The sequence below is a fragment of the Saccopteryx leptura genome, chromosome 5 (genome assembly GCF_036850995.1).
Source record: "Saccopteryx leptura isolate mSacLep1 chromosome 5, mSacLep1_pri_phased_curated, whole genome shotgun sequence".
NCBI classification, from domain to species: domain Eukaryota; kingdom Metazoa; phylum Chordata; class Mammalia; order Chiroptera; family Emballonuridae; genus Saccopteryx; species Saccopteryx leptura.
In genome coordinates, this window is record NC_089507.1 from 55,756,599 (window position 1) to 55,769,698 (window position 13,100).

At 34.8% G+C, this 13,100-nt stretch overlaps 1 protein-coding gene across 2 annotated transcripts in view; it reads left to right on the forward strand.

The window, feature by feature from the left end:
• Positions 1-13,100, forward strand: part of MTHFD2L (methylenetetrahydrofolate dehydrogenase (NADP+ dependent) 2 like) — a 103,621-nt gene that overhangs the window by 13,696 nt on the left and 76,825 nt on the right. For both annotated transcript variants that reach the window (XM_066385591.1, XM_066385592.1), the window contains exon 3: positions 352-474. In XM_066385591.1, the coding sequence (XP_066241688.1) occupies positions 352-474 (123 nt within the window). The remainder of the gene's footprint in view (positions 1-351; positions 475-13,100) is intronic.

A 13,100-nucleotide genomic window follows, 5' to 3' on the forward strand; every position in this document is an offset into this window, starting at 1 on the left:
ACGTGAGAGGAAAACTTTACACTTAAAAGGCCCATTTTTATTACATTTACTTTAATCAGATAATAAATCTGATCACTTTGTCAAAGTTGGCCTGATGTGGTGGTGGTGCTATTGGTATTTCCACTGTATTCAAATTCACTAACAGTAGCTTATCACAAGTAAGTGCAATTTGCCACATAGGATACTGGGCCAAGGAATGCAAGTGAGTCGTGAGAAAATATTTGTTATTATTTGAGAAATTCCTTCTTATGGTACAGGAGCAGAGAAAACCAATTACATACTGTATGAGACACTGTTAATAAGAACCCCCACATCTTTGTTAGGTGACTTTCTGTTCTTGTTTTCTTCCAGGTATCTATAGTGAGATCATTCTAAGACCCAAGGAAGTTTCTCAGGAAGAACTTCTGGATATAACTGATCAACTGAACATGGACCCAAGAGTCAGTGGCATATTAGTTCAGTTGCCACTGCCAGGTAGTTAATGCTTTTGAATATGTCTGGTTTGGTTAGGAGAAAGAGCATCTTTCAGCATTACATCGTAACACTGCTGGTAATTTATAAAATTTATTCAGAAATGATCAACTATTATATTAGTATGAGAGAGGTGACAATTTCAAATGACTTATACTTACAATGACTAAAAATGGTGAAATAAAAATTTGGACATCGGTATACATGCAGTCCTTACTTTGCATAGTTCTGCAAGACTGGAAAAGTTACTGGAAGCTTAAATTGGGCAAAGTGATCTTAAAAATTAAGGGCAAAAATAACAATTGTCTGTGACCTTGAAAATGTTTCCTCAAAACATAAACTTCCTTACTGTGGTTTATACATGTATGGAGAAATGAAAAAAAGTATAGTACAACTATTATTTATTCAGTACAATATAGTTTAAATATTAAAACATTGAAAAATGAAGTATTTTAATTCTTTGCAAAAAATACTTGTCCATAAGAGTTTGAATGAAACTTATCTTCTTATCATATACATAACTTATAATATGAAGCAAGCACCTTTTCTATGTCTTGATGACTTGAACTGTCATATTTCTTTCTAAGTTTAGACCAGCTTACATTTTGTTCTTTGTACTATCAAAGTTGTGAAATACCTCTGAGTTTCTTTGTAGTGAAGCTCTATGCTGGTGTCACTTCTTCTGGGACATTGTCATTCTTTTTGTCATGATAACTTTCCTGATTGATGTCGATAACTTCATCTTCTCTGAATTCTTGTGACTGCTTACATACATTGCTCCAAAGGGCATAGTGTCAACATTCCAGAGTCACCTATTTCTTATACAACCCATTTACGTTCCATTAGAATCCCCGTAAAGTGGCTTTAGCTTGCTTTTTACATCCATAGTTCTTCACTTCACTTCATGCTGGCCTAGGTTTTGCCTGTCTCTGCTGGGCTGTCACCATTTTCAGGTCTATTCACATCCAGTTTCAGTCCAGCATCATAACGTTTCATCTCTTTGCTGTACTTTCCTCCTTATAGGCTAATTTTCTGTGTTGATTATCCACTTTTGTGAAATGTCATGTGAATTTATCAGTTGGACACAAGGAGGCAATAAGCTTTGCTATCTGTGTTTGAACTGAATACAAATGTGCAGTGACCAATCATCAATGGGCTTTGAAGGAAGTGACATGTTGGTCACTGCTCATGATGCTACATCTGTATTTACGTAGAGATTTATGGACCAACAAGCCAGCAGCTCTTATATGATACAGTTAACATAACATGATAACTGACATTTGAACTGTATTGGAGGGCTGGTGTTAACTAGTTGTGGCTCTGAAATTTGTGCATTTTTCAACTGAGCAAAGCAAGGATTGCTGGTAGGTATAGGTCACAGTGCTTTTGTGCAGTTTTGCATTTTTTTGTAAGATTTGACTAGCTGAAAATAAAGATGTATGATGCTTTGCCTGGGATCTTAATATGGTATAATATTCTAATTTCTCCAACAATGTAACAATATCTTAGTAATGTTATAACTTCTGTGCTGATTAAATTACACCAAAAATTCATGTTTAATTCCAATTCCAAAGTGGCTATGCTAAAAAATTATAAGTTGGAAAGAATCTTAGGAGTTATCAAATCATCAGGGTTTCCCTCTGAGAAAACTGCTTCTGATGGATAATACCATAGATTCATCATGTTAAAATTAATATAGGAATTCATCACTTACCTTTAGAACTAGAAAGAAATTCAACATGTCATATCATAGGACCCTGAGGTCTAGAAATATGAGGGATTTACTAACCTCGTAGTTCTGTCCCAAAAATTTTGGCATTGGGTTTAACCCAACTGTTTGGCTCATGAAATAAAAGAAAAACAAACTTTTCTTTTGTATTATATTTGCCAAGCAATCACTTTAGAGTTTTCAGTTTATTAAATTTTCCCCATTTGCATTTGTACTACATTGAAATAGTTATATGATATATAAAATTTTATAAATTTTCTAAATATATTAGATTTACTCTGTCTTAAAAACTTAAATTTATATTGATAGAAATGTTACTCCTTTTCAGGCAATATTCCTCATTTGGTGAATTTGTTAGCAGCACCACTAGATGGCACTGGTGATCTGTCTGTACTAAAAATAAATAAATTGAGCCCTGTGTCATTTTAGAGGATGAAAAGCATAAAAACCAAAGGGACCATTGTGGTAACAAATATCTGGATATTCTCAGAAAGGGAAATTTTCAATCTAGCTGAAAACCCAATAATATACAAAATAGTAGTGGCTAATATTTATTAACTTAAGCAGTTATTTCTCAGATACTTGACATTTATTAATTAATTGAATCTTCTCATTAATCTTGTGGGGCTGGAGCTTTTATTGTGCACATTTTACCAATGAGAGTTTTGAGACACAGAGAGCTTATGTAATGATCCCTAGGGTTGCAGAGCTGCTAAATAATTGCACTGTGATATGAATCCTGTAGACTGATCACTCATAGCATCACTTTAGAGTTTAGACTTTAGACCATATGTTAGCACCCTTACCAGCATAACAATGTTAGTTAGCTACTCCTTTATATGGGTTCTTTTATTTTACTTTCAAAACAGCCTTAGGGGTAGGAATTATCTTCTCTTTTAAGGATGAGGAGACTGAAACACAAAAGTTAAATGAATTGTTCAACATTACTTGCAAGTAAATTAGAGCCAAGACCCAAATTCAGGCAGTCTGATACCAGAACCTGCCTTTTTGACTTTAGTAAGCTCCATTATACTGCCTCTGATATTATAAGCTCATATGTTTCAGACATTCACATTCAAGTGCCTCGTGCATATAACTACCATTTTGACCAGAATTTTTTGGTGATCTTCTTTCTACCTATTCCCCCTGCTTTCTAGCCTTATAACCTATATATTTTTTGGCTTTTCCTTGCTCAATAATTATATTTCTATCATTCATAATTTTTTTTGGTAAGGTGCAAAAATGATAACAGTGAGAATAAAGACAGATATTAAATATGCTCTTCCTTCTGAAGTGTCTTGTGTCTTATTTTAGTTATCATATAGTGAGTGGTACATTCTTGTTAGCAGAAGATACTATTCAGCTATGGATATATACAGTCTGAGTTTATAATCTGGCCTTATAATTTACTGACTGTTGTTTAACTGATGAATCACTTTTTTCCTCATTGTAAAAAGAGGATTGAAATAAACTTTTACCCAACTCTTTTGGGTCATATAGTTTGTTGATTAATAGAAAAAGTTGGTTAAGATAGAAAGTCATAAAACAATGCACATTTACCACAAACATTTTATTATAACATAATACATTTTTATTGATTGAATTTTAGAGAGATAGAGGAAGGGGGAGAGAGAGAGAAGCATTCGTTTGTTTTCCACTTAGTTGTGGATTTATTAGTTGCTTCCCACATGTGCCCTGACTTGGGATTGAACACACAACTTGGGCATTTTAAAATGATGTTCTAACTGACTGAGCTAATCAGCCAGGGCCTAACATAAAACATTTAAATGCTCATTTATCCTTCAATCTTTTTATGTGGGTCCAAGACTCTTTAAAACACACTGGCTGGAAATTTTGTATCATCTTCTGGCATTAATAATACCTATGATTCCTTGCCTATAATTTTTAGGTGGAGGTAAAGCTGAGGGAAAATTTGTATAAATTTTAAAAATGTTTCCCGATCTTCATAGTTGTTTTGTCCTTATTTAAATTATCACTAATTATTTTTTAGTTTTCAATAGTCTTTCCAAACATTCAAATTAATTTTCATAAAAATAACAACTGTTATCTTGTCACACTCTATTTTTATTTGGTTATATCAGTTTAATGAAATAACATAATATTACTGTGAGGGAACTGGCAGAAACAGATTGGGATATATACACAATTATTTCTTGATTATTATGCAACACAGCTGGTAGGAGCAGGAGTACTTTATTAACTACTCTCTGAGGTTCTTTCAGCAAGTCCTGGCAATGAGCCTGCATGTTTTACAGAAGAAATGGAACTTGTCTTTTTGGGAGGTGGCTGTGTGGAAGTGGGTTGTGGTAGTCTCTCCTGTCCATGTCTTATAGGATTGTTACAATGAATCAATGAAACAATGAATCAGTGAACAAATGAAATGATTCTAGTCAATTATACCTACAGTTTTCTATCATTTGGTTAATAATCTGAATTGCAAATTATTTTATGTTTAGAAATATGAGATTATTTTTTACAATTAGTATATATTTTAAGTAAAAGAAATTCCAAGTTAGGATTACAATTCTGATGTTGGAGGACCAGTTTGCATAAGGATGAAAGGGAATGTACAAGTAGTTTCCATGTATTCATTTGGGTAGAAAGCCAAGAAATGAGATAGATTTATAGCTAATAATCCAAAAAAGAGATAAAATAGAATTATTAAAAATAATTATTCTAAAGGAGGGAAGAAAAAAGGGAATAAAATAACAGTGAAAACACTTAGTAGTTGATAGATTTAATCACATAAAATAGAATGCTGTAAATAACCCAAGTAAGTAATAAAGGCTATCAGATTGGAGAAAAAGCTAGACTCAACTATATGCTGCCTATAAGAAACATGTTTCAAGTATAAAGACAGAGAGGTTAAAAGCAAAATTATGGAAAATATATATTGTGCTAATACTAATAAAAAAAGTGAAATGGTTATGTTAATATCAAACAAGGTATATTTCAGAGTGGTGACTATTACCAGGGATAAATAAGGTCATTCTATAGTAATAAAGGAGTTTTTATTAAAAGAAAATGATAATTTTAATTAATAAATATACCCTAGGAGAAAGCTTCAAGATATATTCAACCAAAACTAATAGAATTGTAAGGAAAATAGACAAAATTAAAATCATAGTAATAGATTTCAGTACTTCTCCCTCGATAATTGAGAGAACAAGTAGACAAAAAAAGAAATCAGTAAGGATATAGATTTGAAGCACAGTCATCCAGTTTGACCTACCATATTTCCCCATGTTAATATGCATCCTTTTTCAAAAAATTTGGGGTCTAAAACCTGGGTGTGACTTATACAGTGGTTGTAGATTTTTTTTTTTACTTGCATTTCCCACTTTTTTGAGTTGTATGAATTTTATGATGAATAATACTTGAGTTCAATAACTTTATGTAATACTTTTTTTTTTTTTTCACATTTCAGGCCCCCAAATTAAGGTGTGTCTTATACGTGGAGCATCTTATACATTGGGGAAATATAGTAATTGACATTTATAGAACACTCTCCTAGCAAACAACAAAATACTGTATACATTTTTTTCTAAGCTCATTTAGAACATTGACCAAGGTATACTATTTTCTAGGTCATAAAAAACTTTACATTGTTTAAAAGGACTCTTGGCTCCTAAAACATGTTTTCTTACCACAATGGAATTAAATTAATAATCACTAACAGAAAAGTATCTGAAAAATCCCTAAATATTTAGAAACTGAATAACACATTTTTAAATAACCCATGTGTTAATATACTGTAATCATGGAGATGAAACAATTAGAAATAAAATATTGTTAAGTTTTCAATTATCCTCAATTGATTTGTAGATTCAAGGCAGTCCTAATAAAAATGCCAGCATACATTTTTTTGTAGAAGTTGTAATATTTATATGAAAATGTAAAGTACCTAGAATAGTCAAAACTAAGAAAAAAAATAATAGTCAAAATTACTTTGAAAATGAGTGACAAAGTTGGAAGATTAATACTGCCTGATTTTAAGATTGGTTATAAAACTATAGTAATCAAGGGTATGGGACATTGGAACCAACATTGAAAAACAGATTAATGGAACAAAATGAAAAATTCAGAAATGGAACCACACCTACATTGACAACTGATTTCTGACAAAGACAGAAAGAAAGTTAGTACAGAAATGATATGCTTTTCAACATATAGTGCTGAAACAATTGGATTTTATGTGGATATGAATGAAGAACTTGATAAATTAGACTTCATCAAAATATAAAACATGTTCTTCAAAAGATACTGTTAAACAGTGAAAAGATAAGTCATAGACTAAAAGAAAATATTTGCAAAGCAGTTATCTCATAACTTATGTACATACAAAATATACAAAGAGCTCTCAAAAATTAATACAAGAAAATAGAAACAAACTAATTAAACAAAGCCCTGTTCCTAGCAAGATTAATGTAAATCCTCTTGTCCTTACAAGAAAAAGCTGAGCAAATTGAAAATCAATATTTTTCTTGACCCATCAGAGAACTAAGGTTGTAGGGTAAATCACTATTGCAAAATCTGGAGAAAGAGAGTCAAATCCAGAGTCACAATCAAGATCTACTTACCTGAAAGAGAAATCATAAGAGCCATAAACAGGCATAGTAAAATGGTAATTTTGATGAATTTCTGGAAAACAAATGCAAAAAAAAAAAAAAACTATAAGAAAAGGAAGACATGGGAATGATAAACACAGGATTCAGGATAAAGTTTACATCATGTTGGAGCAGGAAAGAGGATAGTTTACTGGATGGATTATATGGTTAAATATAGATTATTGTCAAAATCATAACTTCTGTTTGGGGTGGCAGATTTGCATATGCCTACCTTATGAAAAATAACTATTTAATATTTATAATTGGATTGTGCGTAGATCAATATGGAGATTGTGTCACAAGCCATAAATTATTATTCAACCATTTTATGCGTTTGAAACTTATTCAAAGAAAAAAGACCAGATTTTGAACAGAATATTTTATTTCAAATCCATTCAGGCAAGATTTGAGTATTCACATGGAAATAAAGCCATCCCTACAATAACATTCATTCAGTAAAAAAAATTCTGATAAGTTACATTTTTACCAAAGAATTTATGAGCAAGGGGAACAAAATAAAGTTGATTTCCTGTGTATAAATGTGTTTACCATATGATGGCAATATTGAGAAAGCAGTAATTAAAAGAGAATGTTAAGGCCCTGGCCGGTTGGCTCAGTGGTAGAGCATCGGATGGTGTGCAGAAGTTCTTGGTTCGATTCCCGGCCAGGGCACACAGGAGAAGCGCCCAACTGCTTCTCCACTCCTCCCCCTCTCCTTCCTCTCTGTCTCTCTCTTCCCCTCCTGCAGCCAAGGCTCCATTGGAGCAAAGATGGCCTGGGTGCTGGGGATGGCTCCTCGGCCTCTGCCCCAGGCGCTAGAGTGGCTCTGGTCGCAACAGAACAACTCCCTGGAGGGGCAGAGCATCGCCCCCTGGTGGGCGTGCCAGGTGGATCCCGGTCGGGCGCATGCGGGAGTCTGTCTGACTGTCTCTCCCTGTTTCCAGCTTCAGAAAAATACAGGAAAAAAAAAAAAAGAGAGAATGTTAATGGTTTATACTGGAAGCTGAGTAAACCACTGAGGCATAATATATATATAGTGAGACTGGCTGGTCTCTGTAGCCACTTAAGTCTTGTTCCACTCATTGCCAGGTGGAACCTATCCCGAGTATTTTTAGTCACTCAAATCTCTATGATTACATCTTTTTGAGCAGTTGCTATCACAAACAGGTTATGTCATGTAACGAGATGATTTACTTCTCCAAGTATTTGAAATTTGGAATTCTTGAACAACAGAGGTTACTTCTTTTTTTTTCTTTTTCTTTTACTATGATAATTTTATCTATTTTGTGTTTTCAGCTTGGGTCAAGAAGTTCTCAAAATCAAAATGCCCTTTTAGACATCTGGATATTTCTTTGTAGAAAGTCTTTTAAAAATATATTTATATGATTGCTTTGTGACCCTCTTCATTCATTTACTAATTCAACAAATATTTACTTAGAATTCAATCTATCTATATAACTCTGAGCTAGGAACTAGGAGAAAGTGATATTTGGAAAACAATTTGAGACTAGTTGTCCTTGAGAAGTTTGCAAGCAAGATCCCCAAAACACCAGAAAACACCACCTCTCTTCTTTTCCCTTGTGTGTAGAAGAAGCTTATTAGAACAGACTTGCTCACTTATCTTAGTTTATCTTCTATGGAGTATGTGCTACTTTGAGTGCTGTACTGTATATTTGATAGAAGTCACTTTGTATAGTGCCTAGGAAACTGAGTACTCAACAAACCAGGCTGTCTTCAACACTTCTAAAGAATAAGGCAATTTTTGGGTCTCCGTGTACTTTTCAGATTATTCAAGAGACTCATGCAGGGCAGAGGTAGTAACCTTTGCTTGATGTGTAGGTTCCAACTCCATTAATTATTTTTTTATAGCCTGTGAGGTAAGCCTCCCTGGAACATTGTTGCAGTTTCTGTGGCTTTAGGAAAAGAGCCTAAGGAAAGGTGGAGAGCCAGGTCCACCCCTTTCTGGCCTAGACACTACCTCCCACTTTGCATCCAAGTTCTACTGTATTCCCGAATTTGGGTCTGGAGAAGCATAATGAGATTACAATCACTTCCCATGCCTTTTTTTTTTTTTTTCTTTCTTTCTTTTCTTTTCTTTTCTTTCTTTCTTTCTTTCTTTTTTTTATTTTATATTTTTCTGAAGCTGGAAATGGGGAAGCAGACAGACTCCCGCACGCGCCCGACCGGGATCCACCCAGCACGCCCACCAGGGGGCGATGCTCTGCCCATCTGGGGCGTTGCTCTGTTGCGACCAGAGCCACTCTAGCGCCTGAGGCAGAAGCCATGGAGCCATCCTCAGTGCTCGGGCCATCTTTGCTCCAATGGAGCCTTGGCTACGGGAGGGGAAGAGAGAGACAAAGAGGAAGGAGAGGGGGGGGGGTGGAGAAGGAGATGGGCGCTTCTCCTGTGTGCCCTGGCCAGGAATTGAACCGGGGACTTCCTCACGCCAGGCTGATGCTCTACCACTGAGCCAACCGGCCAGGGCCCCATGCCTTTTTCATCCCCTCATTCCTGATGATGAAATAGCTTTTAAATGATATTGGGGAAAATGGTAAGCACTTGGTAAATATTTTTTCTTAAAACCTTGATGGAGAATCCATAGGGTATAACTTAAATATTACTTACTGACTTGAGAAGAGTGTACATAGCTATTAAAAGTATCTCTTATTTACTCCTAGAAAATAATTAACTCACTAAGAGGCCATAGCTAAATAATTTGATTAGGCAGACATTTATTTCATTAGAATGTAAGCTTCACAGGGTAAAAATTGTGTCTATTGGGTCCACTTAGATATCCTTAACTCTTAGTCTGTGCTGGGCATATGGTAGACATTCAATAAATACTTACTGAGTGAACAAATGAATCAATTTTCAAGAGCCTTTAGTCACTCTCAAATCTTTAGTCACTCAGGTGTTTTACTAAGATAAAGCTTTGCTTGAAATTTCTGATTTTTCAAGTCCTGAATAAAAGTAATAAATGAAAAACAAATGTATTTTTTTACATTAAATTTATCTCAGAGGATGTAAATGTACCATATATCTCATCATAGAAATGCAAAGATATTTATAGATCAAGATTTTTTAAAAAGCCACCTTTGATTTTTTATTTTATTTTTAGAAGATAAAAGTCAGAGGTTATAGAAGGATCAGACATCTTTTACTTATGGCATCCTGTTCTAATTGTCCTCAGTTGTCCTCTAATTTTGTATCAGTGTCTTCAGTTATAAATCAGGGGGAATAGTAGTCATTTATTCAATAAATGTCTAGGTACTATTCTTGGTGGTAGGAATACATCAGTGAAAAGGAAGTTGAAAATGTCTTCCCTTGTGGAGTAGCAGAAAAGACAGACAGTAGAAAATAAACACTATAAGTAAGTAATTATATTTATTAGAAGTTGGTATGCTATGGGAAAAAAGAAAAAGTAGAGCATGGTAAAAAGGATCAAGATATTGGGAGACACGTTGTATTTTCTGCCTTCTGATATTTTCTTAAGACAAATTTCAAACGTATAGATAAGTTAAAAGAATGGTCCAGTGAACACCCATATGCCCACAACCTAGATTCTATAATTGTTAACTCATTGCTATATTTTCTTTTTTACATCTATCCATTCATTCATCTATCAATCTATCTTATTTTCAAAGCATTTAAATGCAAGAACATTAATGTACCCCTGAAACTTCAGCGTGCATATTATTATTTACAGTATTTGTTTTCATGTGAAATTTACTTGCATTGAAATACATCTTAAGTGTACTCATCTATAAATTTTGAAAAATATAAACTCAACTTAAACTCTTATCAAAATATACAATATTTTTATTTTATCAATTGAGAGATTTTCATTTTCAATGTCTTTTGCACAGCCATATAAATTTTAGAATCAGCTTGTCAGCTTCTACCAAAAAATCTCAGAGCATTATGATAGAGATTACATTGAATCTATAGATCAGTTTGGAAGAATTGACATCCAACAATGTTTTGTAGTTTTCATTATAGAGGCTTTTTTGTTTGTTTGTTTGTTTTGGTAAATCTTTAGGATATTGTACATAAACAACTGTGCCATCAGGACTAGAAAGTTTTACTTCTTCCTTTTTGATCTTTACGGCTCCTTTTTTTCCCCTTATTTTTTTCATACCACCTAGGATTTCCAACAAAATGTTGACTAGTAATAGTGGGAGTGGACACCCCCGCTTATTTCCGATCTTGGGGGAAAGGTTCAGTATTTCATTATTAATATAATAGTATAATGTGACCTGTAAATTTTTGTAAATACTTAACATATTGAGGACGTCAAGCTTTGCTTTTCTCTTAGTGAGCCACAGTTGCCATCTGTGTAGTTCTCTTGACCTTAGATTGGCTTCTTGAAGTTTGCCCCCCATGCGTGTTGTCCAGGGGTTGTCAATCAAAAATTTGGAAAGAATTTGGGAACACAATATGAGTCTCCTCTCTGTGGCTCTCTTTTTTCCTGGATATATTTTTTAAATTTCCAAATGCTATAGTTGCCCAAATTTTGTCCTTTGATTCTTTATGTAAATAAGACTGCAGATTTCTATCCAAACTCCAACTGTTCTGTGTCTCGGAAAGCCTCCAAAATGGGAAATTCTTTCAGTGACATTCCTTTCAGATATCCACTCTCCTCCAGATCTCTCTACTTTTAGTGACTCTCCAGGGTTTCCAGATACGTGTTGTTGTTGTTTTTTTTTGGGGGGGGGGGGCTTGTCCGGGATTGTAGTTGTTTTTTATATATAATTTTTCTACTGTTTGCAGTTGCTTTTTTGTGAGAAGCTTGGTCCAGGGGTTGAAATAGTCTTTACAAGGAATGTGGAATTTAAGCAAAGACTTGAGAAGGATTTAGCCAAAGTGATTTTTTTTTTTTTGGAAGAGTCTTCCAACAAACAGAAGAGAGATAGCCAAGGTTGGATGATATGTTGGAGGAATGGTAAGATGAGCAGGATTTTGAGAAAGATGGTGTGTTCAGACATGCATTTCAAAAATAAAAGCCCTGCTATTTTGTGGACAGATTGTATGGAGTGAAGATATAATTAAATAACTAATGTGATCCACTAACTGAACAAATGGTCTAAGGGCTTTTTATAGTAGTTACTATGGAAGAGCAGAGGGGAAAAAAGTATCACTTCAATTTTTGATGATCAAACAGGTAGCAAAAGGTCAATGAATTGAAAAATAAATTGAGTGTGAAAGAACAGGGAGGAAGGCATTAGGGATGGAAAAATAATCATGATCAATAGCACAGAAATGTAAAAATCAATGGTGAGAGCATGGATATGGGACACAGTTTGGTGTGACTAGAGCTTCAAATCTGTGATGTTAACTGGAAAAGGGATGAAGCACTTGAAGGGAGAAAACGGGAAAAGATATAATCAAACTGAAGAATATAGTATTTACTCTGTTAATGAGCTTGCACTTACCAACAGGCATTTGGGAGGTGCAAAAAGGTACTTTTTTTTTTTTTTTTTTTTTGCATTTTTCTGAAGCTGGAAATGAGGAGGCAGTCAGACAGACTCCCGCATGTGCCCGACCGGGATCCACCCAGCATGCCCACCAGGGGGCGATGCTCTGCCCCTCTGGAGTGTCGCTCTGTTGCATCCAGAGCCATCCTAGTGCCTGAGGCAGAGGCCACAGAGCCATCCTCAGTGCCCGGGCCATCTTTGCTGCAATGGAGCCTCGGCTGCGGGAGGGGAAGAGAGAGACAGAAAGGAAGAAGAGGGGGAGGGGTAGAGAAGCAGATGGGTACTTCTCCTGTGTGCCCTGGCTGGAATCGAACCCGGGGCTCCTGCACGCCAGGCCAACACTCTACCACTGAGCCAACTGGCCAGGGAAAAGGTACTTTTTAATAATACAAAAATCTTTGGGTGGAAAATAAACCAGTAATTTGTTTTGGTCCTTTTTTATTTCTTTTTCTTGTCCAAGGCAATTAAATATATTATAAATATATCACATAAATATATATTGAGGGCTATAGTTCTACAGTGTGTCCCTCAAGACATTCTCTGAGCTGCTCTATTGCAGTGTTTTGGATTTAATTTGATGACTTATTTTTCTGGTGTAATTTAATGACTTCTGATATTAAATAGAAGGGGACAACACACACTTACAAAATGAATATTGACAGTTTTCCCATTTATTTGAGTGGGATATTAAGTGGTTAGCTGTTTGCTGGCAAATTATGAATTGTTGTGGGAAAAAAATTGATGCTGTTGAGTCTCCATGATTGTTTCTTCTTTGCAAATCTTTGGCTCTAGGAGTGA